General features: G+C 43.1%; 1 protein-coding gene across 2 annotated transcripts in view; it reads left to right on the top strand.

Moving 5' to 3' along the window:
* FAM135B (family with sequence similarity 135 member B) overlaps window positions 1-24,309 on the top strand; it is a 103,503-nt gene extending 79,194 nt beyond the window's left edge. For both annotated transcript variants that reach the window (XM_069959813.1, XM_069959812.1), the window contains exons 12-20: window positions 6,287-6,441; window positions 7,172-8,912; window positions 11,363-11,523; window positions 11,652-11,743; window positions 15,039-15,136; window positions 16,776-16,927; window positions 18,755-18,865; window positions 21,004-21,117; window positions 23,528-24,309. In XM_069959813.1, the coding sequence (XP_069815914.1) occupies window positions 6,287-6,441; window positions 7,172-8,912; window positions 11,363-11,523; window positions 11,652-11,743; window positions 15,039-15,136; window positions 16,776-16,927; window positions 18,755-18,865; window positions 21,004-21,117; window positions 23,528-23,733 (2,830 nt within the window). In that variant the 3' untranslated portion in view covers window positions 23,734-24,309. The remainder of the gene's footprint in view (window positions 1-6,286; window positions 6,442-7,171; window positions 8,913-11,362; window positions 11,524-11,651; window positions 11,744-15,038; window positions 15,137-16,775; window positions 16,928-18,754; window positions 18,866-21,003; window positions 21,118-23,527) is intronic.
* Window positions 24,310-24,637: the final 328 nt, after the last annotated feature.

The following is a 24,637-nucleotide window of genomic DNA, read 5'->3' on the forward strand; positions in this document are numbered from 1 at the left end:
TGTATAGGCCGCTTACTCTGTATTATATATAGTATACACACCCACCGGTCCTTCTCCCACTACTGGAGTAACATACAACCCTCGCAGATATGTATAAAACTACTTTACTAACAACATAAAGATGACAAGGACATTATACATTATATACAAATACAATACATTACATAGAGAACACAACCACACACAGCTGCCTCCTTTCCTACCCCCCTGGATACCAAGCACCATGTGACCAATGCTGTGTATGTATATACAGTATAACATATATCCAGATCCCACACCGTATCCTGGATCTATACTTACTAACAAAGCCACATCCAGCAGCCGACCACTAGTACATGTACATATAGAAACTCATGCATAAACAGCATATATATCTATAGCAACACACACTTATACCTAGAATATCTATATGTACACGTATACAGTCTACTGTGATGCTATTATACTTATATTGCTATATACACACACAGAAGGCCCACATATAATATACCTGTTCCTAAGTGCTTGTTGGTCCAGGGCCGCAGGAAAGAGAGAGAGACCTAGAGTATTACATGGTTTATATCCCCTAGGAATTGTCCCAACCCATCTATGGACTCCACCCTAAGACCACTCATATACCTTACAGTGGGGGCATGAAGAATGTCGCTTCTTCCTGGACTCTGGGCCTTTGAAATGCTAATGTCCAAATGGCCTTTGGACACACTGAGAGCTCAGTGAATGCCTGCTATCAGTATATACTATATACCTGTACCAGATATATAGTATATGTGGTCACAGCTCCTGTAACATATCCCCCTGTTGTCGGTATACCGACACACTATGTAGGAGGCCTGATCTTCTGTGTGTGGCGGAGCTTACATTTAACATAAGCTAAATACAAAAACAAATAGAAAAATAATAAAAACATGAAAACGAGATTGTCCTTCAGAAGAGGCGTATTGGGCTCAGTCCATATGCAAACACAGAATAAACAAGTTCATTTATTCATCTCGGGTCAGTCTTTGGGCATGGATGGTTCTGGTTATCTCTTTGTCTTGGAAGGGATATCCTCTGGTGCCTTCACGATGTATCTGGGCAGATGATCGGTCAGTTTCTTTGGTTAGGGCTTTCTTTATTTGCTCTGTGCATCTGTTTGCCTGAAATATCAAAAGAACACTACGCTCCTAGGCGGAGTGCGAGGTTAGCACATCTCCTCTCTGCGTACAGTTCATTGTCCTCCCAGGTAATATGCCAGTTATGTTAGTCCATCAGGAGATTTGATGGTCTCCCCCTGTGGACAGTATCTGTACATTAGCAGTATAGCATACCACTCTGTAACACATGGTACCCCCAGTGTATACAGTATAAACCGAGGCTGGGGACTTCCACCCCCTGGTAGCTCCCTCATGGACCGGCTGCCCCAAAGATCCGTGTCCGACCGGTCGGTCGTTGTTCCTTCAAAGCGCCTCTGCGGTTCACTGTGGTATTAACCACTCCCTCGCAGAATCCTCAATAGGGAGAGCTATGCCCCACAGCCTATTGGCTGCGCCACGGACTTTATAGGTTTGCGCCATAACTGCACCATATGTGCCCATGGGTCACTGCTACCCGTTGTGGGATCAGACATGTCAGTTTGACCTGACCAGCTGCCTACACATTAGTGCTCACACATAGAGAGTACACTCAGTAGGCAGCCAAACTCCATCTGATCCACCCCTCTACCCGTATAAGATTACTAGGGTGCCATAAACTGGGAACAGTGGCATAAAAGACAATTGGGAGAGTATTAGAGCTTTGACAATTAACAGGCTATACAGATGCACAAAAAGAACACTATCTTTACTTGATGTGCAGGATCAACAGTATGGGGGTCAGTCTTGGCCGCCTATGAGGCCTGCAGCAAGTTAGCTGGCTCACAGACACTGACCCACCAATATTATTGCAAGCCCCTTCATTGAAACACAGGAGTATCTTGAACCATCCAATATTACAAGGATACAATGATTTTAGAACCATCACATTACCTCAATGTAGTATTTAGATTTACACAAAAGAAAATATGACAAACAATCCCAATAGCCATTGACCTCACATATGCAGATTGCCAGTGATAAAACAAGAGTCACCATGTCTGTGTAACTGACCGGGCCCCTGAGGGGCAACACTACATCGACATCTAGCCAGGACATGGGCCATAAATACCTGAGCATTTGTTGGATAGACCAGCCTTATCTGAAGAACATAACAAATGGACTGTACACAACAAAGAGTACAAGGACAGTAATGCCAATCCGATCCCTCCCCCATTGGTGACTATCTCCTCTCACCACACATGGAGGAATCATGTTTACCACACCATATCACACTTTCTGGCCATTATAAGCAGTATCCCTGACATTAAATCTTAGGGCCAGATCTTTAGGGATCCCCACTCAAAAATCTGCTATAACAGATCCCCATTGGGGGTATCTGTTGTACCAGTGTCCATGTCTGGTGTTATTTCATGCATTGCCTGCGCATTCACAAGGGAAATATGTCTCATTGTCTGTCCTTGGAATTGGTTGTATGGTTGTGGGACCGCCCACCTTACAGACTTGTAAACCCTTTGTGGACAGACCCGTTTTATATGGCCATATTGCAGACAATGGAAGCAGCGAACATTCCCCCATTTCCGCAGCTGGGGTACATTGGGATGCCCAGGTATATGGCTATGAGCTCTACCCTTTGCCGCATGGCCATCTTGCAATTTGCGGGCGACTGCTACCTCTTTACTCATAGGAATGGACTCACCACTATTAAGCAAATCCTTTCTAAACTCCTCAATGACCATAGCTGCTTCAATGAGTGATGGCTCTTTCATTGCATTTACACGTATTGCAGCATGAAGATATGGAAACTTCTCCACAAACATGCGGATCATCCCCTGTGGGATTCCCACACTATGATCCTTTGTCACCCTCCTATACATAGCTTCAAACCTCCCACACAGAGACAAGGGCTCATCATGGATGGTCGGCCTGAAGTTACTTAGGATATCTGGGGTGACATCTGAATGTCCTGTTGCCAGTCTTATGAGGATGGAAAGTCTGTCTTCCTCATCATAAAACTGCCCATTTCTAGGGTCACTTCTCCCTATGGCCTCATATCTTTGATGAAGATGTGTAGGTAACCATAGTCTGAACAGTTCCATGCGATGTTCAGGAGGGACAGAAAATTTTGCACAGTGTCCCTCAAAAATATCACAGGAAGTGAACGGATTTACCTTTGGATCATAGTTAGGAATCCGTTTACATATCTTCATGAGGAATTGTATCCTCTCCATATTATGGAAAGAATACAATTCTGCTGCGTTACTCTGATGCATTTGGGAGTAAGAAGTGGTCTCTAAATTCTCCAAACCACTTCCTAATTCACCGTCTGCATCACCAGCCGTAGCTGCGGCACCATCACAACCAGTCCCGTTTGGGTCAGGCCTTGTGGAGGTACGGTCTGAAGAGATCACAGGTATAGACTCATTCATCCCCCTGTTTGCACTCAAAACACAAATTTGTTTTGAGGGCAAGTCAGTCTGTGATGAATCTTCTTTGGTCTTTCGCATATTCCTGATTGTCTCATCCCTTTTTGCTATCTCGCTTTGTAAGTTAGCAATTGTTGCATCAGTAGATGCCAATCTTTCCTTATAGCCAGTAATGTCCATATACAGCTGTATAAACACCTTATCCACATCTGTATAGTATCTTTCCTTATCAGCCATGTGAGCCTGTAGCACGCTGATCTGGCTATCTTTCTCTACGATTTGCTCATTTCTTTCTTTCAGCTGTGTCTCTAAATCACAAACCCGTTTATCCTGTTCCTTACAACACTTACAATGTACCGTCTCAGAGACATTAGTGTCTGCCATCTCCATCTTACACAGGGCATCCTCATAGATGCACACCAGCTTAGCCAGCATGTGTAACCGCTTAGAGGACTGGTTCATCACACTGCGCTTAGCAATATGGAGTTTATCATAGGAATGAGCCTGCTCTAACAGGGATTCCCATAAACTCTTAGCAGATCCACAAGTGCTCAACATTACAGGGTTAAATGTACTACATTTACTTAACTTATCAAAAGTTACACATCCTGCCTTGTCACTCATTGTTATTTCTGCGATCTGTGCTACTCCTATACAGTAAGTGGTGAAGCCTTTGATCCTTTCCCCAACCAGCAGGATACTACTGAAGGACAATACAAAGTGCACAACAATACAGCCAGAAAACAAAGCAACTACCAGTATCCTAGGAGCCTCACTACATAGGTTCTCTGTTATTAATGACACTCACACTAGGCCTCAGATGGAACTGTGCTACCTGTCTGAACCTCACCAGTCTACAAACCTAGGTTCACAGTATAACAACAATTTCAGCACTATAACCTAATAGAGATTCATTAAAACAGTTGGGCCGGGCTCGCCATTGATAAAGGGATTAGTTCTGGTTCTGGTATGTCCCTTTGGTCCGCTCCTAGTCTGGTACCTTTGTTTCCTGTATAGGCCGCTTACTCTGTATTATATATAGTATACACACCCACCGGTCCTTCTCCCACTACTGGAGTAACATACAACCCTCGCAGATATGTATAAAACTACTTTACTAACAACATAAAGATGACAAGGACATTATACATTATATACAAATACAATACATTACATAGAGAACACAACCACACACAGCTGCCTCCTTTCCTACCCCCCTGGATACCAAGCACCATGTGACCAATGCTGTGTATGTATATACAGTATAACATATATCCAGATCCCACACCGTATCCTGGATCTATACTTACTAACAAAGCCACATCCAGCAGCCGACCACTAGTACATGTACATATAGAAACTCATGCATAAACAGCATATATATCTATAGCAACACACACTTATACCTAGAATATCTATATGTACACGTATACAGTCTACTGTGATGCTATTATACTTATATTGCTATATACACACACAGAAGGCCCACATATAATATACCTGTTCCTAAGTGCTTGTTGGTCCAGGGCCGCAGGAAAGAGAGAGAGACCTAGAGTATTACATGGTTTATATCCCCTAGGAATTGTCCCAACCCATCTATGGACTCCACCCTAAGACCACTCATATACCTTACAGTGGGGGCATGAAGAATGTCGCTTCTTCCTGGACTCTGGGCCTTTGAAATGCTAATGTCCAAATGGCCTTTGGACACACTGAGAGCTCAGTGAATGCCTGCTATCAGTATATACTATATACCTGTACCAGATATATAGTATATGTGGTCACAGCTCCTGTAACATAGCCTATGACTTTATCCAACGGGAGTCAAATGCCGAGTGCTAGGGTTTAGAGAACATTGCCGAACCCAAATAGTACAGGAAGCCCGCTCAACACTAGTGATTAGATAGTCATCCCCTAAATACCAGGGAATGATAACAGATCCGTATATAGGGCAACATCTTTGTATATAGCGTAAACTATTTACTTACAGTCCCGAGTAGACCACAAGGGGTAATCCAGCATTAGAAAAACGCAACTACTGCAAAAAAAAACAACAACCTCTTTCTTTGGGTTGAGTATGTGGTATTACAATCCAACCCTGTTAACTTAAAAGCAGCCATGATTTTTAAGATTGGATAACCCTTTTTATAATGACGAGATGACCCTGCTGAGGAAGTCCAAATATGTACAAAAAAGCTGACAAAGCTAAAGATAACAGGAAGTATAACCTGTAAGTTGTAACTGCCCTAGAAGCCACTGTGAGAACTGAAATGTTCAATTTGGTGACTAATAGAGATGAGCGAAGCTCGAGCATGCTCGAGTCGATCAGAACCCGAACTTTTGGCATTTGATTAGCGGTGGCTGCTGAAGTTGGATAAAGCCCTAAGGCTATGTGGAAAACAAGGATATAGTCATTGGCTGTATCCATGTTTTCCAGACAACCTTAGAGCTTTATCCAAGTTCAGCAGCCCCAGTTAATCAAATGCCGATAGTTCGGGTTCGGATGGACTCAAACCCAAACCCGGTTCGCTCATCTCTAGTGACTAAATAAAAATAAACAAATAGCAAAACACCAATCATTTTTATTAGATCAGTAGCTTTTCAAAGCTTTGACTCCTCTGATAAGAGCCAGGATATTGTAGTAAAGGTTTCTAAATCCCTTTACTTAACTTATCTAAGGGAAAGGTGAGGATGGACACATCTGTACAAGTCATGTCTTCACCACCGCCCCATCTCAACTCTTTATGACTTTTTGATTCTTGTATTTGACTAGACCTTTACTGCTTTTAGAATTCAGAGTCACAATAACTTATCATCAGACGTCAGAAGTTCTGAATACTTCACCAGCATGCCTCCTCTACCTGTTGAGTGTCTGGACATTGACGGAGACTGGAACTCTCTTCCTATCATCTTTGAAGACCGATATGTGGAAAATCCCAAAAAAGGTATTAGATTTCTCTGGACATATTGGTGGAAACAACTTATTTTTAGGGTCAATAATTTTATACCTACACAGCACAAAGTCATAATAAGTGAACCCTTGGTAATTCCCACTAAGTACAGTCTATAAAGTTTAATTGAGTTCATGTTGTTTTATGGGATAGAATATTAAAAAAATATTTTAATAATAAGATTGGTTAGTTGTATCTAATTGGGAGTCAGTTGGGACAGGCACCTTGATGGGATATGCCCCCCCCCCATTTCCCTTTCTGAAACTCTGAAATGGGAGCAACCCTCCTTAAAGCAGTACTGTAATGTATTTAAGCTTCTGAAATATCATCCAGACATGTAAAAAGTTTAGATTGCAACAGAGCTGAATCCTAGTTATGAGTGAGTGAAGCCCTCCTCTCCCAGTCTGGCCACGAGATCCGACTCATAGAGTATAATGGAACCATTGAGTTGGATCTTGTGGATTGACAGAGAGTGGAGCACTCTAATAACTCCTTATTACAAGATTGAGACTCGGTGAATGCTAAACTTTTCTATGTCTGGACAACATCTAGATACTGCTTTAGTACCACTTAGCAATGTCATAGAGAATTGATGTAGTGACCTCACTTAATGTAGCCTGAAGACCAAGGCCAAGCTCAGCTTTTTCTTACTCCGTCACTTGAGTATGTGTTCCTAAGACTAAACACAAGCTTCAATGTTTTTGTATTTCTTCATGTCTTACAGGTGTAAAACTCTTGGATACAGCTAATGAAATGGAATATGATTCAGAGAATCCATTAAAAAATATTACAAGCTCCCATTTCATTCAGACTACCACGGTTCATGAAAATGCTTCCTTTGAGAAGACAAGTTCATGTATTGATGTCCCAGACAGCATTGATATGGATCAAGCTCCAACCCAATCTCTTCAAGGAACGTCTGGCAGTCAAGAGGTTATCTCTGACTCTGACAATGATTTATCATTGCAAATCATAGAGCCAGGAGAGACTGAAGACCAAACCACTGAAGACTCGGATGACATTAGACCTAGTGAAGGAATACCTGGAAAATTTAATCTAGATGTCTCAACCAATCCACAGGAGTCGTCTTTAAGTGACAATGGCCACCAATCTATAATGGAGTTGGATGCTGTTCCTGACAACCCATCTTTTGAGAACATTGCAATGCAAGAGCTTGATAGTGACAATACACCCAACCTATATTCAGATAACAAAAGGTTACCTCAGGGGGTTCACATACTTTCCAAAAGCAACAGCACCGAGTTAATCAGCAGATCCTTGAAAAACACTGTTATAGCTAAGACTTTTCATGGTAGCAAGCATGAGGATTTCCCACTGATATCTGGCGTCATCAAAAGGTCCTCCTCTGTCATATCGGATTCTGGAATTGAGAGTGAGCCAAGCTCTGTAGCATGGTGCGATATCCGAACCAGAAAAATGGACTTAAGTGGTGATAAACAACTTATTCATCACTTGTCAAGAAAGCAAGGCATGCATAGAAATTCCTTGGAGGGAAAGACAGAAAGTAACACAAGTTTACCAAGCGGGATACAAGCCTCTCTGAGCTCCATCAACTCTTTACCATTTGAAGAAGAGGAACGGGAGATAGAACTTTCCAAATTAACAAAATCAGTTTCTGCACCACAAATCAGTAGCCCAGATGAGTCTGTGGATGATACTTTGTCCAAAAATGTGGTCAATGAGGATGACCAAGAAGAAGAAGTTTCCGAGCACTACAACATTGAGAGGACTGATTTAGTAGGGTCATCTGGACCTCTTTCAACCATTGATTCCACTTTAGTAGAAATTGAGGTCCAAGGTTTAATTTCAAATTCTAATAGTAGTTTGGAGAACTTATACTCGGAAGCTGATAAAGTCGGGTTTGATGAAGAAGACATTTATGGGCCGTCACCTCTGTGTAATTCAGACATCCAAGAGAATGAATGTTTCTCCGAATGCTTAAGTAAGGTACCAGGAATACTGAATTCAACAACCTTCTCAATGGGCACCTTAGTGGAGGGAGATACGTCCCACAATGATACCACCTTTATGTCTCCATTTAAAGAAACTGCGGAAGAATTTCCATTTTTACATGAGATTGAACTCACAGAAGACTCGAGTAGTGATCAGCTGTTTGATTCTGGTTCCGATCATGAATTATGTGACTTGGACCAAAAAACTAAACTGAATAGGAGTGTCTGTACATCTGTATCTGAGTCCAACTCAGGGGGGTCAACGGTCATCGCTATGGATGGAAGACGTGGTGTTGAAATGGTTAATCTTTCGGTTTCCTGCACGGCCACTTGCCTGCCATTTTCTTCTACTCAAAAAGACTCTCCAGTGATCCCTGGGTTTTCGGCAAAACAAGTTTTGTTTCCAATAACCAGACAACCTCTAGGATCTTTTGGGGTCATCTCTGAGAATCCTTCGGATACTGATGAAGAGATTAATGAAAGGATGCTCAGGTGAGATATATAATGCATATGGGGCTAAAAAATGAGACATTAGAAATATGTTAAAATGGTGCCAGTGGGATCTGCTGAAGCTACGGAAGACTCCATTTAATTAAAGATGAGTGCTCTATGCTGTTATAAAATGGTATCTGTATGGGAGGGTGTCTCATCCAACCAAACAATAAAAGGCCCAGCTACCGGTACTGCAAACAGGACAACCCACCTACCATGAACTATTAAAATGCTGGTGTTCTCTTATCTACTATAGTTGATGGGCCTTTGGGCACCCCTGAGGCACCAGGGTTTAGGCGCTACTGCCACCTCTATATATTAAGGTGCTGTGCGCCAGGGTGCTCTGTGGTGGTGGTACAGCAAGGTGGGCTTGGGAACTTTCCACGGTGGCCAGGAGTGGTTTTGGAACCCACCTCCGGACAACCGAGCACTGGACTTGAAAAGGGGGTAGCCCAAGTGTAAGGTGTAGGTGCAGGAATGACGACACACAAAAAAAAAAAGATAAAGTGTAGCACTTATACAAGGTGACCTCTTTACTTGAGAAGAATACAGTGCAATACAAGTCAAGAATAACAGTAACAACTTCAAGAGCAGGTGCACGTGTCGGAGCTGAAGAAGAGGAAAAGAAGCAGTTGAGGTAGCTTAGAGTAGGTGTAGGGACTGTCTTGGGGACCTTGTCCAGATAGTAGTGTACTCTTCCAGGATGTTTGTAATGAAGCAGAAGGGTGTGAAGAGTCCCAGTACTCACGTTTAGATAAGTTTCTATCTGACTGCCTTCTGCCTGCACGGTATCGTTGAGTGCCCTGTCAGGCCTTTATAACTGGGTGTAGCAGACTTCCCGAGCCTTTCCAGGAGAGCCGTGCGTAGTCAGTAAGATACTTAAGCTTTCCCACTATTTATCTTACTGGGGATCAGATCCTTGCTTTGGTAACTGTCCTGAGAATACTGGAGAAGGATCCCTGGTGTGCACAAGGTGTACCCTGGAGAGTGGTTACTCCTTCTAAGGGTTTTGAACTGCATACTGGCAAAGGTTGCTTGCAGAGAAGAAATCTGTTTAAGGGTCCTATTCCACGGGCCGAGGAGGGCCCGATCAACGATCTAAACAAGCGGCGATCTGCTAGATCGCCGCTCGTTTACTGGGCCTATTCCACGGCCCGATGATCGTTGAGCGAGGGCTGCAAGGACATCATTACCGATTTCCTTGCAGCATCATACATTACCTGCAGGGCTTCTTCTCTGCGCTGTCTTCATCCCAGGGTCCCGCGCACTGTATCTTCTCAATGGCCGGTCAGTTGACAGGCCACACTCAGCCAATCACAGGCCGCGACGGTCCCCACCTGTGATTGGCTGAGCGCTCCGTCAGCTGACCGGCCATTCGGAAGATAGAGAACGCGGGACCCTGGGATGAAGACAGCGCGGAGAAGAAGCCTGGACAGGTAATGTATGCTGCTGCTGCTGCTGTCAAATCGTCGGTCGCCTGCGGCGCACTGCTATTCAACCGTAAAGATGCGCGGTGGGGGAACGATGATTTTAGGTCTGGCCCTAAATGAACGATCAGCCGATGACACGATCATCGGCTGATCGTTCTCTCTATTTCACCGAACGATAATCGGCTGAATCGGGCCAAATGGGGCCGATCGGGCCGATTATCTCTACTGTGGAATAGGGCTCTAAGTCTCTGGTCCTTGACAAGGGTCCTGGCCTGGGCCAGGCCTGGCTTCACTACAGCAGGGACTCTCTCTCTTGGCTCGCTCTTTCCTCCCATACACTGACAAAAGACTGGAAGACCTCCCACCAGAAACTAACCACCCCTCTATAGGGGAAAACTAAGGCTCACTCTTATTGGTAGGGCTGTGGGGAGATAGGAGAGAGAAAAAGTGTAATAGGCAGGAAAGTGCGGACAGTACCTGCACCTGTGATTGGACAGAAGTACAACCCCTTTCTTCCTCCTTCAGCTGTGCTCAGTTAGGAAGACATAGTTATACAACAGAGAGTGACACCTAGTGGGGAAATACAAATAAGCACCTTCCCCTTTGTGCGATACCTGACAGAGGCACTTTACCCAGGCGTAATAAAACTTAATGGACCACCTGTACTGGGACACTACAGGCACTATGCACAGACAGTACTAGTACCCCTTCCCTCTATACAGTGATGGGACTGGGAGTATAACATGAAAACATTGGTCAGTTGTTCATGGGTTCAAAATCCCCGTCTGTCTGCCATCCAGATTGACCTATACAGTTATTTGGTCAAGACGAACCATGCCCCTAGAATATCTACAGTATATAGGTGTTGGCCATGTGAGCCATCTGTGAGTCAATGGAAAAATAGAACAAAACGGATGCACACAAATGCAGATTGCAATGTGAACACAGCCTGACAAAGTCTTTTGCCCATGACCATAACCTGAGCAGTGTACAGAGAACATGACTCGGTTTGTTTTCTAGTTTTCATCAGGCCAAAGAAAAGTTCAAAAAACACCTGAAGTTTGAAGGTTTCTTGTACAGTGAGCTCTCTGCCCTGGCGTCTGACACCCCATACTTCCCCCCGGAGGAGGAACATCTAGAAGATGGAATCCACCTAGTGGTCTGCGTGCACGGACTGGACGGTAATACATTTGTGATATACTGAAATATAGAAGAATGAAAGCCTATTCACAACTCAAATTGTACGTGGAAAGTTCTAGAAGGTCAGAGGCAGAATTATAAACTTTACATTTGTATCATATGATTGCAGGTAACAGCGCGGACCTGCGGCTCGTCAAAACATTTCTAGAGTTGGGGTTACCAGGAGCAAACCTCGATTTCCTGATGTCCGAAAAAAATCAGGTAAGTGATTCTGTGAAGCAAATTCTACACACTGACATTCTGTAAAGTGCAAAATATAATGATGACCAATGACCAATGAGGAATGTGGATATGTAGAGTCCCTTCCCCTAGGAACAATTTTCTGTCTTGGAGAAAGTGAACTGTTTTTTTGTTACAAAATTTTACAATCCCCTATAGTAGGTGGCCCCCTGTGTAGGTCCCCTTTAGTAGGTGGCCCCCTGTGTAGGCTCCCTATAGTATGTGGCCCCCTGTGTAGGTTTCCTATAGTAGATGGCCCCATGTGTAGGTTCCCTATAGTAGATGGCACCCTGTGTAGGTCCCCTGTAGTAGATGACCCTCTATGTAGGTCCCCTGTAGTAGACACCCCCTGTGTAGGTTCCCTATTGTAGGTGGCCCCCTGTGTAGGTTCCCTATAGTAGATGGCACCCTGTGTAGGTTCCCTATAGTAGATGGCCCCCGTGTAGGTTCCCTATAGTAGATGGCCCCCTGTGTAGGTCCCCTATCCTATAGTAGATAGCCCCCGTGTAGGTTCCCTATAGTAGATGCCCCCCTGTGTAGGTCCCCTGTACTAGATGGCCCCCTGTGTAGGTCCCCTGTACTAGATGGCCCCCTGTGTAGGTTCCCTATAGTAGATGGTCCCTGTGTAGGTCCCCTATTGTAGGTGGCCCCCTGTGTAGGTTCCCTATAGTAGATGGCCCCCTGTGTAGGTTCCCTATAGTAGATGGCCCCCTGTGTAGGTCCCCTGTAGTAGATGGCCCCCTGTGTAGGTTCCCTATAGTAGATGGCCCCCTGTGTAGGTCCCCTATAGTAGATGGCACCCTGTGTAGGTCCCCTGTACTAGATGGTACCCCGTGTAGGTCCCCTGTACTAGATGGCACCCTGTGTAGGTCCCCTGTACTAGATGGCACCCTGTGTAGGTCCCCTATAGTAGATGGTCCCTGTGTAGGTCCCCTATTGTAGGTGGCCCCCTGTGTAGGTCCCCTATTGTAGGTGGCCCCCTGTGTAGGTTCCCTATAGTAGATGGCACCCTGTGTAGGTTCCCTATAGTAGATGGCCCCCTGTGTAGGTCCCCTTTAGTAGACGCCCCCTGTGTAGGTTCTCTATAGTAAAGGGCTCCCTTGTGTAGATCCCCTATAGTAGATGGCTTGCACCTTTCAATGCTCCATCATTGTCGGGCAGGCAGGCAGGAATCCTGGCACAGACAGCGTCTGTAACGCACACAGCTTGTGCCGGAAGACACAAAGCGCAATCCCAGAGAGCTACAGCGACTAGGGAGCGTGTGGGAGTTTTTTTTTTTTTTTTATGTGGACAGTTTGGACGTCCATGGGCGGCCACACAAACCGCCTACATTAGAATCCGCCACTGAGCCTTCCATATGGACAAAGCTATGTGGGTTTTCTATAAAGGATTTGGTAGTGTTGGAATAAAAAAGCAAGAGAAGACTGGCGCACAAAAGAATCTAATCTCCCTGATTTTAGTGTAGTGACTACATGATACAGCCGTGCAACAGTTTTTACTCCATTGTGACAACCTACAGACGTGTCTATCCTTACATATTGTTGTGACACAACATATCCCAAATAAGATTATTCATAAAGGCTATTTAATACAAAACAAAAAGAAAAAAAATTGCATCATTCTGTCTATGAACACAGACACACACACACACACACACACATATATATGCACACACACATTTCTATCCTTATCTATATCTGTGTGGCCATCTAGTGGTAAATATGTGGATTGCAGCCTGTTGAGATTTGAATCCTTAAATAAATAAGTGTATGTAGTTACACTTAAAATGCACAAGAAGAAAATATGATCTGGAAAAACAAGGTCTGCACCTCCAAAATATATTCAATATTCTTTATTTTAATCCAAAAAGACACATTTTTTTTTTTTTTTTAAACACCTTTAAAAACACACACATGATCCTACCACTGGCCCCAATAAGGCACAGTGAAAAACTGATCCACCCCACACGATCCACCTCCACCCCACATCAGGGGTCTCCTGATGAAGTCCACGTGACGGAACGCATGGGGTTAATCTGCCTGATCCATCTGTGAGATAGCATATGGGATCGTTTACATTATCTGTTTGTTTATTTTTTTCATGCATATTTTTTCACTTTACTGTATATTGTTCATTTCTTTCTCTCCTTAGGATATTGTTTTGTCCTTTTATATCCTTTGTACCTGCACTTTGTGGCAGGGTCAGATAGTTTACATATACACTTTTGCACTTTACATTATCATTACTACATTTATTACTAAATTATATAATAATTTATTTATAATTATTATTTATTATTTATTATTACATATTATTAATTATTTCTTGCATTTCTTATCATTTGGGGTGGATCAGTTTTTCACTGTGCCTTATTGGGGCCAGTGGTAGGATCACGTGTGTGTTTTTAAAGGTGTTTTTTTTTTTTTTAAATTGTGTCTTTTTGGATTAAAATAAAGAATATTGAATATATTGTGGAGGTGCAGACTTTGTTTTTCCAGATCATATTTTCTTCTTGTGCAATATGGTTGTTTTTGGCCTGGATAGGACTAGCACTCTGGTGTTATTGTTTGTGCTGCCCGCCTAATGTACATGGTGTTACATTTAAAATGCACTTAAAAGGGAATCTAGCGAACACCTCACAGATAATAACAGGTTAATAGGGGCAGATCAATGTGGCAATGTTGATATGAATGTTTGGAGATTGGAGATCTGGCAGGCCAGTTCCCAGTGCTCCAAGCTGGGCCAGTGATCGGTAAAAAATAGTGTCAAATTTGGGAATGGGGCGGCGTTTAATAAAAATGGCCGTGCCACCGGGGGCTCCCGGCTTCTTGACATCCCGCTCAGCCTATCAGTGTGCTGTTCGGCACAAAAACAAGAAAATTTTTTTTATACGTTTTGATTAGTATTTCTGTTTTATTTTATTATGGAAGTCAATGGAAAAACAGATCCAAACGGATTACACACAATTGCTTCCATTTTTGCATCCATTTTTTCCCCCTTCCCTTCACTGCAAAACCACAGTGTGAACCCGGCCCTATCAGCTTTTGCAGCATTACTGGGCACCTCGGGGGCGGTCCCAGGGAGAGGGTAATTTGATTGGATAATGAATTATTTAGTATCCTGAGTGGTGACAGCATTAGCTGAAGTTGCTGTATAAGGGACATCCGGAGGGAATATTATGATAGTAGGAGCGGGTTGTGTTCCATGTCTTGGTTTATTTATCGCTTTTTGCCTATACTCTGTGACTTTTTATTTTTTATTCCCCCCTCTCTTTCAGAATGACACCTTTGCAGACTTTGATGCGATGACTGACAGGCTTATTGATGAAATTATTCAACATATTCAGCTGTATAACCTCTCGATTTCACGGATAAGGTGAGGAAAGTGACGCCGCGCTTCAAAGAGAAATTCACAATTTGCTGAATATCAAATAGTCGTCGACTAGAGAATAAGTGGAAGCTTCTGTTTTCTCCTGGTACACCATCTATAATCATTATGGGACTCGGGGCTCTTAGTGTAGATCACGCTTTACCTTCTTATCGATTGTAACAATGAAGACGATAGAAACTATTTCCCCATATAGACAATAGAGCATAATACTAATATATGCAAAGATCTCTTTTTTGTAGCCACGGAGGGCAGCCATATTGGAAATGGACAGGTGGTTGTGTGCGCTATACTCCTCCTGATCTAACGCATTGCTGGGGATGAATAATAACGCAGCCCCGTCTACAGCAATGAGTCTGATCTCCTCCTGATATGCTGATCCTTCCCTCACATTGTTGACAGCTCATTGTCTAGATTACTGACCACAACTCTGCTCTAAAAGCAGTAAAAAAGCAGCGGTATGGCATATATATATATATATATATATATATATATATATATATATATATATATATATATATTTAGTAGTTTAAAGGGGTACTCAGTCAAAAATATATCAGAAAGTTATACAGATTTGTAATTTACTTCTATTTAAAATCTTTAGTCTTCCAATACTTATCAGCTGCTGTATGTCCTGCAAGAAGTGGTGTATTCTTTTCAGTCAGACACAGTGTTCTCTGCTGCCACCTCTGTCCATGTCAGGTACTGTCCAGAGCAGCATCAAATCCCCATAGAAAACCTCTCCTGCTCTGGACAGTTCCTGACATGGACAGAGGTGGCAGCAGAGAGCACTGTGTCAGACTGGAGAGAATACACCACTTCCTGCAGGACATACAGCAGCTGATAAGTACTGGAAGACTAGAGATTTTTAAATAGATGTAATTTTCAAATCTATTTAACTTTCTGACACTAGTTGATTTTGGGGAAAAAATCTCTGAAGTACTCCTTTAAACCACTGTGTCTACTTTCTTGGCCAGTGTTTAAGGGAGACTACCAGCAGGTAAGATGTATCATAACTGTGCAGATTAGTTAAAGGGGTTGTCCAGTGAAAATCTTTTTCTTTCAAACCAACTGGTGTCAGAAAGTTCTATAGATTTGTAATTTACTTCTATTAAAAAAATCTCGTCTTCCCATACTTATCAGCTGCTGTATGTCCTGCAGGAAATGTTTTATTTTCAGTCTGACACAGTGCACTCTGCTGACATCTCTGGCCGAGACAGGAACTGTCCAGAGCAGGAGAGGTTTTCTATGGGGATTAAAAAAAACAAAACGAGACAAAGTTCCTGTCTCGGCCAAAGGTGGCAGCAGGGACTGAAAATAAAACATTTCCTGCATGACATACTGCAGCTGATAAGTGTGGGAAGACTTAAGATTTTTTAATAGAAGTAAATTACAAATCTATATAACTTTCTGACACCAGTTGATTTGAAAGAAAAAAGATTTTCGCTGGACAACCCCTTTAAGTGCTCACTGCTAGCTGTAGAAGCTCATTGGTTTCTATGGGTCGCCTACCGCCCTCTTCCTTTGCACCAGCAGTGACGTATTTCCCCGGTAATCATGCAGAAACATTGTGATTGCTGATGTAAAGAATTTTTTTTCTATAATTTTTATGTATTTTTCTCTTTAGTTTTATTGGACATTCTTTGGGAAACATCATCATCCGATCTGTTCTCACCCGTCCACGTTTTCGGTATTATCTGAACAAATTGCACACGTTCCTCTCTCTGTCTGGGCCTCATCTCGGGACTCTGTATAGTAACAGCACCTTAGTTAGCACAGGTAAGAGACAGGCACTTTAAAAAAAAAAAATAAAAAAAAATAGTTGAAGATGTTTTCCCATGAATGACATCATCACCTGCCCACCTAGTAGATGAGGAGTCTGTGACCTGTGGAGTCTTCAGGTCCCCATACACCTTCAATAACTGAACCATCATCCGGCTGCCAGTTATATTTCCCATCCTCCCCATACACAAAAAGCGAGCGCTCCTGTATTCCCTATAGGGAGGGGTAAGCTGCAGTGAGAGAGCTCTCATTGCGGCTTCTCTCACTCTGAACAAAGGAGTCGGAGGTGATTTCCCATTATGGCTGACCCCTATCACCAGTGACATCACCTATCAGTGGTGATTCTTGATGGCCCCATATACCCTATAGCAGCCGCCAAATCCAGCGCGAGCAACAGGTCTGGCCAATATAAGCCTAACGGCCCTATTACACGAGATGATTATCGTTATATCGTTCAAATTTAAACGATAATTTTTTCGTGTCAATGCAATAACGATCAAACGACCAATGAGAAATTGTTCATCGTTCGTTTGATGCTGACACCAAAATCATCGGTAATCGGCTGTAATTTCGATTTCGTTCACTAATCGTTGGGTGTTATCCGACACGATCGTAGTAAGTAACGACTATCGCTCCGTGTAATATGAGGAACGATAACAGGTTAACAATCGTTTAGTGTTAATTTGCTTCGCTTAATAGGACCCTAAGGCTGGGTTCACACTACGTTTTTGCAATCCATTTTTTTTCAATCCGTTTTTTGCAAAAAAAAAAAGGACAAAAAACTGATGTATTTCTGTGCATCCGTTTTGATCCGTTTAAAAAAAAAATCTGTTTTTTTTTTAAGAACACAAAAATCAGGTTGACAACGTTTTGTGTACATAAAAAAAAAAAACTGATACCTTTTTTTTTTATAATAATGGAAGCCAATGGAAAAACTGATCAAAACAGATAAACACAAATGCTTCAGTTTTTTTCATCCAGCGCTAACCACTGAGCCACCGTGCTGCAGGGAGACAGCGCTAACCACTGAGCCACCGTGCTGCAGGGAGACAGCGCTAACCACTGAGCCACCGTGCTGCAGGAAGACAGTGCTAACCACTGAGCCACCGTGCTGCAAAGAGACAGTGCTAACCACTGAGCTGCAGGGAGACAGCGCTAACCACTGAGCCCCAGTGCTGCAGGGAGACAGCGCTAACTACTGAGCTGCAGGGAGACAGCGCTAACCACTGAGCCACCATGCTGCAAAGAGACAGTGCTAACCACTGAGCTGCAGGGAGACAGCGCTAACCACTGAGCCACCGTGCTGCAAAGAGACAGTGCTAACTACTGAGCTGCAGGGAGACAGCGCTAACCACTGAGCCACCATGCTGCAGGGAGACAGTGGTAACCACTGAGCCCCAGTGCTGCAGGGAGACAGCGCTAACCACTGAGCCCCAGTGCTGCAGGGAGACAGCGCTAACCACTGAGCCCCAGTGCTGCAGGGAGACAGCGCTAACCACTGAGCCACCGTGCTGCAGGGAGACAGTGCTAACCACTGAGCCCCAGTGCTGCAGGGAGACAGCGCTAACCACTGAGCCCCAGTGCTGCAGGGAGACAGTGCTAACCACTGAGCCCCAGTGCTGCAGGGAGACAGCGCTAACCACTGAGCCACCATGCTGCAGGGAGACAGCGCTAACCACTGAGCCACCATGCTGCAGGGAGACAGCGCTAACCACTGAGCCACCGTGCTGACCCGGCCACTATCTGACCACAAGAACCAACAAGTTGGGCTGATGGTTAAATATAAGGAAACGTCCCTGGTGTCACATGGTTTATGTTTTGCAGGTTTGTGGCTAATGCAAAAATTAAAAAAGTCGGGATCTCTGCTGCAGCTGACCTTCAGGGATAACGCTGATCTGCGGAAATCATTCCTCTACCAACTCAGCCAGAAACCCGGTACGTACTGCTCCACCCAGATGTCACATGGTACATTCAGTCCATGGATATTTATGATGTGTTGTAGAGACTTTACACTCTATCAAACGGCAACCAGAAGGGACCAGAATATTTGGTGGCCACCTGTGTGGGTGGAAATGTGTTAGACAATGGCCACCATATGTTACTGCTGAAGGAAAGGAATATTGGCCCTAAAAAGTCCAGCTACAACTCTCTCTGAGGGAACTTACTGGCATTGTTAGTGCCTGATATCACCGAAGGCAAGACTAGGGTTTCAGGTATCAAAAGGACCAAGAAACTGAAGGAAATATAGGGGCACTCAGACAAAAATATTTTTCTTTCAGATCAACTGTTTCAGAAAATTATGAAAATTTGTGATTTACGTCTATTTAAAAATCTCCAGTCTTCCAGTACTTATCAGCTGCTTTATGTCCTGCAGGAAGTGGTGCATTCTTTCCAGTCTGACGCAGTGCTCTCTGCTGCCACCTCTGTCCATGTCAGGAACTGTCCAGAGCAGGAGAGGTTTTCTATGGGGATTTGCTGCTGCTCTGGACAGTTCCTGACATGGACAGAGGTGGCAGCAGAGAGCACTGTGTCAGACTGGAAAGAATACACCACTTCCTGCAGGACATACAGCAGCTGAGTACTAAGTACTGGATTTTTAAATATAATTAATTTGTATAACTTTCTGAAACCAGTTGATTTGAAAAAAATAAAAAATAAAAAAATCACACATGGTAGTTTTTTTGGGAAACAGCCGTCGCAGTTTTTAAGTCAAAACCAGGAGTGGATCCAGCCGGTAGGAGGCGTATAATTGCTTCCTTTTTTTCCTAATTACTTTGAACCCACTTTTGGTTTTGGCCAAAAAACAGCAATGACAGTTTTCAAAAAAAAAAAAAAAGAAAAATAATTGAAACCAGCAACATTGCTTTTTTTTTCTCTCTAAACTTATGAATGCGTCCTAAGGCCGGGGTCACACTCAGTAAGTTTACAGAATGGCCGGTGTCAATGAAGTTCATTCCGTCCAGGACTGAAGTACAGGCCGAATGAACTTCATTTCTGTTGCGGGTGCGCCCGCATCCCAATTCACCATAGCACACAATGGAAAGTGCGGACGGAGCTGCACTTTCCATTGTGTGACCTGTCAGTTCTGTGCGGCCGCAAAAGACTGACATGTGAGTTTTTCCTGTGGCCAGCCGGAGTGTATACCATGTGTCCGGGATTCCACTGACTTTTAATGTATATTTTAAATTTGCAACAACGTCAGTGATTAATTCAAAATATACGTTGTGTGAACATAGCCTTAGGCTGTAAAAACTGCACACAACAGATAGAGGAGAAAAGATTTCTTTGTCTGGGGCCTAATTTGCACCGGTGACAGGAAAGCATGTAGGATTTCAATTAATAAAATACACGAAAACCTCGCAATATTTTAGAATTCCTGTGGTTCGCCAAGAAAACGTCTGTAAAATAGTTAAACACTGAAATGACATCTTTATCTAGGAAGCAGAAAAGGTCCTTCCTCTTCTGCTTCTCCATCACTTTACTTTATCCCCCGTACTGAGACGAGAGGGGTGCGGGTGCATGCTGCAATTATTGCAAATGGACAAATCCATATCAGCATGCGATGTTCAATAGCTGCCTGATGTTGCCGCAAGGGGTAGTTTAGAAAAAAAAAATCTTTCAAATCAACTGATGTCAAAAATTTGTAATTTACTTATATTAAAAAAAAAAAATCTCCAGTCTTCCAGTACTTATCAGCTGCTGTATGTCCTGCAGAAAGTGGTATTCTTTCCAGTGTCAAGTGCAGGAGAGGTTTTCTGTGGGGATTTGCTACTGCTCTGCACAGTTCCTGACATGGACAGAGGTGGCAGCAAAGAGCAGTGTGTCTGAATAGAAAGAATACATCACTTCCTGTAGGACATACAGCAGCTGATAAGTTCTGGAAGACTGGATTTTTTTTTTTAATTGAAGTAAATTACAAATTTCAGAGACCAGTTGATTTAATAATAAAATTTAATTAAATAATTTTTGTTTTTTGGTGAATAACCACTTTAATTTCAATTAATTTAATTTTAATTTTGTGGAAATTGCACCTTGATGAAGTAACAGACATTTGCGCAATTTCTTTCGTCTAGGCCTCCAGTATTTTAAAAACGTTGTCCTGGTCGCCTCACCACAAGACCGGTATGTTCCGTTCCATTCTGCGAGAATCGAGATGTGTAAAAACGCCATCAAGGACAAACACACAGGTACGGAATGACATTAGGACGAGTCCCAAAAACATTCTGGAATAAGAATACCGTTCCAAGTAATAAACTTCCCTCCGGACGACCACAGAGAACTGCCATTATGGAGTCGGGCTGGTTACTGTAGTCCATCATGTACTCCATGGAGATAACTATAAAATCAATGTACCTCTCCTTAAACATTGCTTTTTTCCTGACCTTGTTGTAAAAACACCATGTATCCTGCATTATGAGCTGAGGACCCATTAAGTTGGCTTAATGGACTGTGGTGGAAGATGTTATTTAAAAGGGGTCAATTACCCGACGCCCGCTCATCCTGCTCCGATTCCACCAGGTCATTAAGTGCCAAGTACCATGAGCGCCGGAGCTAATGCTAGACGGTAAACAATGACAAAGAATAGAAAAACTGGTCCCTATTTTATGTAAGACTTTTATGTGCCCTATTTTAAGTAAGTCCTAAGCTATGAGTATACAGTAAATACCCCTAAACAAGGTCATCGCAAAACAAGAATACTGCCCATGTATCTCGGGTTCACATCCATGCTCAAAAGTTTAAACCTTGCATCTATGGCCCTATGTGTTTTCGGAACCTTCTTTATAACCTCCCCTCAAATTTTTTTCTGTATCCACAAGGCCAGCTGAGCCCTATAGGGGCTCTGATCTTAAAAAAAAAAAGTACTCTTAAAGCGACTCTGTGCCCACAATCTGACCCCCCCAAACCGCTTGTACCATCAGATAGCTGCTTTTAATCCAAGATCTGTCCTGGGGTCCGTTCAGCAGGTGATGCAGTTATTGTCCTAAAAAATAACTTTTAAACTAGCAGCCCCATGCCCAACGGTCGGGGCTTAGAATGTCTATGCATTAGGCTGGCACACCCTCTCTGTCCCTCCTCCCCACCCTCCTCATCATTAGGAATGCTCCAGGCAGATTTTCTACTATTCCTCACCTGTGTCAGCACGGCACATGGGCTGGATCGTTAAGGCACCTGTGCAATGTTCAGACAGGAGAAAATGTTCCAGTGGCATTTCAAATGATGAAAAGGGTGGGGAGGAGGGACAGAGGGGTGGTGCAAAGTTAGGGCACAGATATTCTAAACCCCGGCTGTTGGTCACGGGGCTGCAAGTTTAAAAGTTGTTTTTTAGGACAATAACTGCATCACCTGCCGAACGGACCCCAGGACGGATCTTGGATTAAAAGCAGCTATCCGAGGGTACAAGTGGTTTGGGGGGGGGGGGGGTCAGATTGTGGGTACAGAGTCGCTTTAAAGTAGATTTGGGGTAGACTGGGTGCTCTATAACTACAAATTAAATCTCCTTTTGTCAGTTCATCCCACCATCGGGCCACTTTTAGAGAAGAAGAAGAAGAATTTAATATTGTTCAACACAGATGTATCAATCCTTACCTTTTCTTTAAAAAAGTTAAGGATTACAGTTAGAGTTGCGCAAAGTACGGTTCGCCAAACTTTGAAGCAAAGTTAGTCCAAACCGAACCTTAAACAAACTCCAGTTCAGCAAGTTTGTTCATCAAATACTTATCTGTCCACGCTCCCCGGTGTCCCCCGCAGCTGCCTCCAGACCACTCATCCAATCACTGACTGCCAGTGGCCAGTGATTGGCCTCGGGAGTGACAGCCTGCTCAGTCAATCAATGGCCACAACGCTGTTCCGTCTGAGTCAATCTGTGATTAACTGAACTGGCTTAAGCCAGTGGAGAACACCAGGGGAGTGTGGACAGGCGAGCATATGCAATTTTTTTGTATTTTAGTGTGCAGCCACCATCTTTACAAGCTTGTTATGAATTTTGCAAAAAGTTCGGTTTGTACTAAACTGAACTTCATGCAAAGTTCCTAAAGAATTCTCAGCTTGTTAGATTCGGTTTGCATATCTCTAATCCCAACGGAATCTCTCGGAAATGACAGCCCGCTCAGCCAATCACTGGCTGCGGTGCTCTTCTGTCTCACTCAGTAATTGGCTATGCAAACTGGAGGGGGAAGGGGGACACCAGGGACCGGAGAAGGACAGGGGCATAGGTGACCATCTTTACAGACTCATTACGAACTTTGCAAAAAGTTTATACTGAATCTCTGTTCATAAGATTCGGTTCATTCATCTCTAATTCCAATTTCTCCTTATTAATACATTATGAAGATATGCTAGGAAAGGCCTCAAAAAGCTAAATTTTACATGAGATATATACATGTTTTTATAGAATATTGATTCTAATGGAGCCGCGTGACAAAGGGGAGGGGATATGGTCACACTAGGGGGTGCCTCCAATGCATAGAGCCAGGGTGGTGCACGGCAAAAGAACGGCGCCGAGAGCGGGAACAAGGAACGCACTACCGGGATCCCCGTGCAGATGCCGAATTACAAAGAAGCCATGCTTAAAATTATTCAAATTCTTTTCCATTTTAGGTCCGATCTACACCGAAATGATCAACAATCTTCTCCAGCCAGTGATGGATTCCAAGGACTGCACGTTAATCCGACATGATGTGTTTCACGCCCTCCCGAACACAGCTAACACCCTCATTGGACGAGCTGCTCACATAGCGGTGCTGGATTCAGAGCTCTTTTTGGAAAAGTTTTTCCTCGTGGCAGGTCTCAGCTACTTCAAATAACTTCTTATCCTTACGGACAGGTTTCTCCACAGTGTCAACTTTTCATAAACCAAGCATAATACGGTATCGGTCATTGGACTACTAAGAATGTTTTCTATATACGGTACCGTACTTAATGCATTTATCAAGTAGAGGTCATCCTGGAGCACGAGATTTCAACGTCTAACGTTTTAATGGACTCTGAGGTCTGGCCTGAAAATGGTAGGCTTGGGGTGACACGATGGCTTCATGGGTAATTCTCTGATAAAATACACCGCCAGACCCACTCATAACCCGCTCATGAAGGTAAAGAATTCTGATCCTTATAGGTTCAAGAACTTGTGTAGGAGTTTAGATAGAATTCAAGATAATATACAGAGCCCAAGTGTATGGTGGTATTATTTCTGGGGGTCCAGTCCCTATGTAGCACTACCAATGGATGGATCCAATGTTCAATGAATGAGGAGATATGAGTTTGATAGACCTGCAACTCTCCTGGACCTGCCATCATAAGAAAGTCCAAATATTTACGTGTAAGAAAGTGTAGAAATTCATTTGTAGAAAATACATAGAAACATTTATTATTTTTTCAATATTTATTTTTTTCCAGAATATTTTTTTTTCTTAATTAGAAATTACATAGAAACATTTATTATTTTTTCAGTATTTATTTTTTCAGATTTTTTTCCCCTTGTGCATTTTTTTTTTTTTTTTTTGCTGCAAAATTTAGAATAATTATTATTTAATATAAATAGTTAAAATAGGATTATTTTTGTATGGAAACATTTAGTATTTAAAGAGAAACTATCGTCTGGTTAGAAGAATGTAACCTGCTAATATCTCCCTATAGCACACGGGGCGCTGAGGATGGAGATACGTCTCCTACCTTCATCCTTGGCGCCATTTTTGTGCTACTAGAAGTTTA

Source organism: Dendropsophus ebraccatus, chromosome 2 (genome assembly GCF_027789765.1).
Source record: "Dendropsophus ebraccatus isolate aDenEbr1 chromosome 2, aDenEbr1.pat, whole genome shotgun sequence".
In the NCBI taxonomy this organism is placed as follows: Eukaryota; Metazoa; Chordata; class Amphibia; order Anura; family Hylidae; genus Dendropsophus; species Dendropsophus ebraccatus.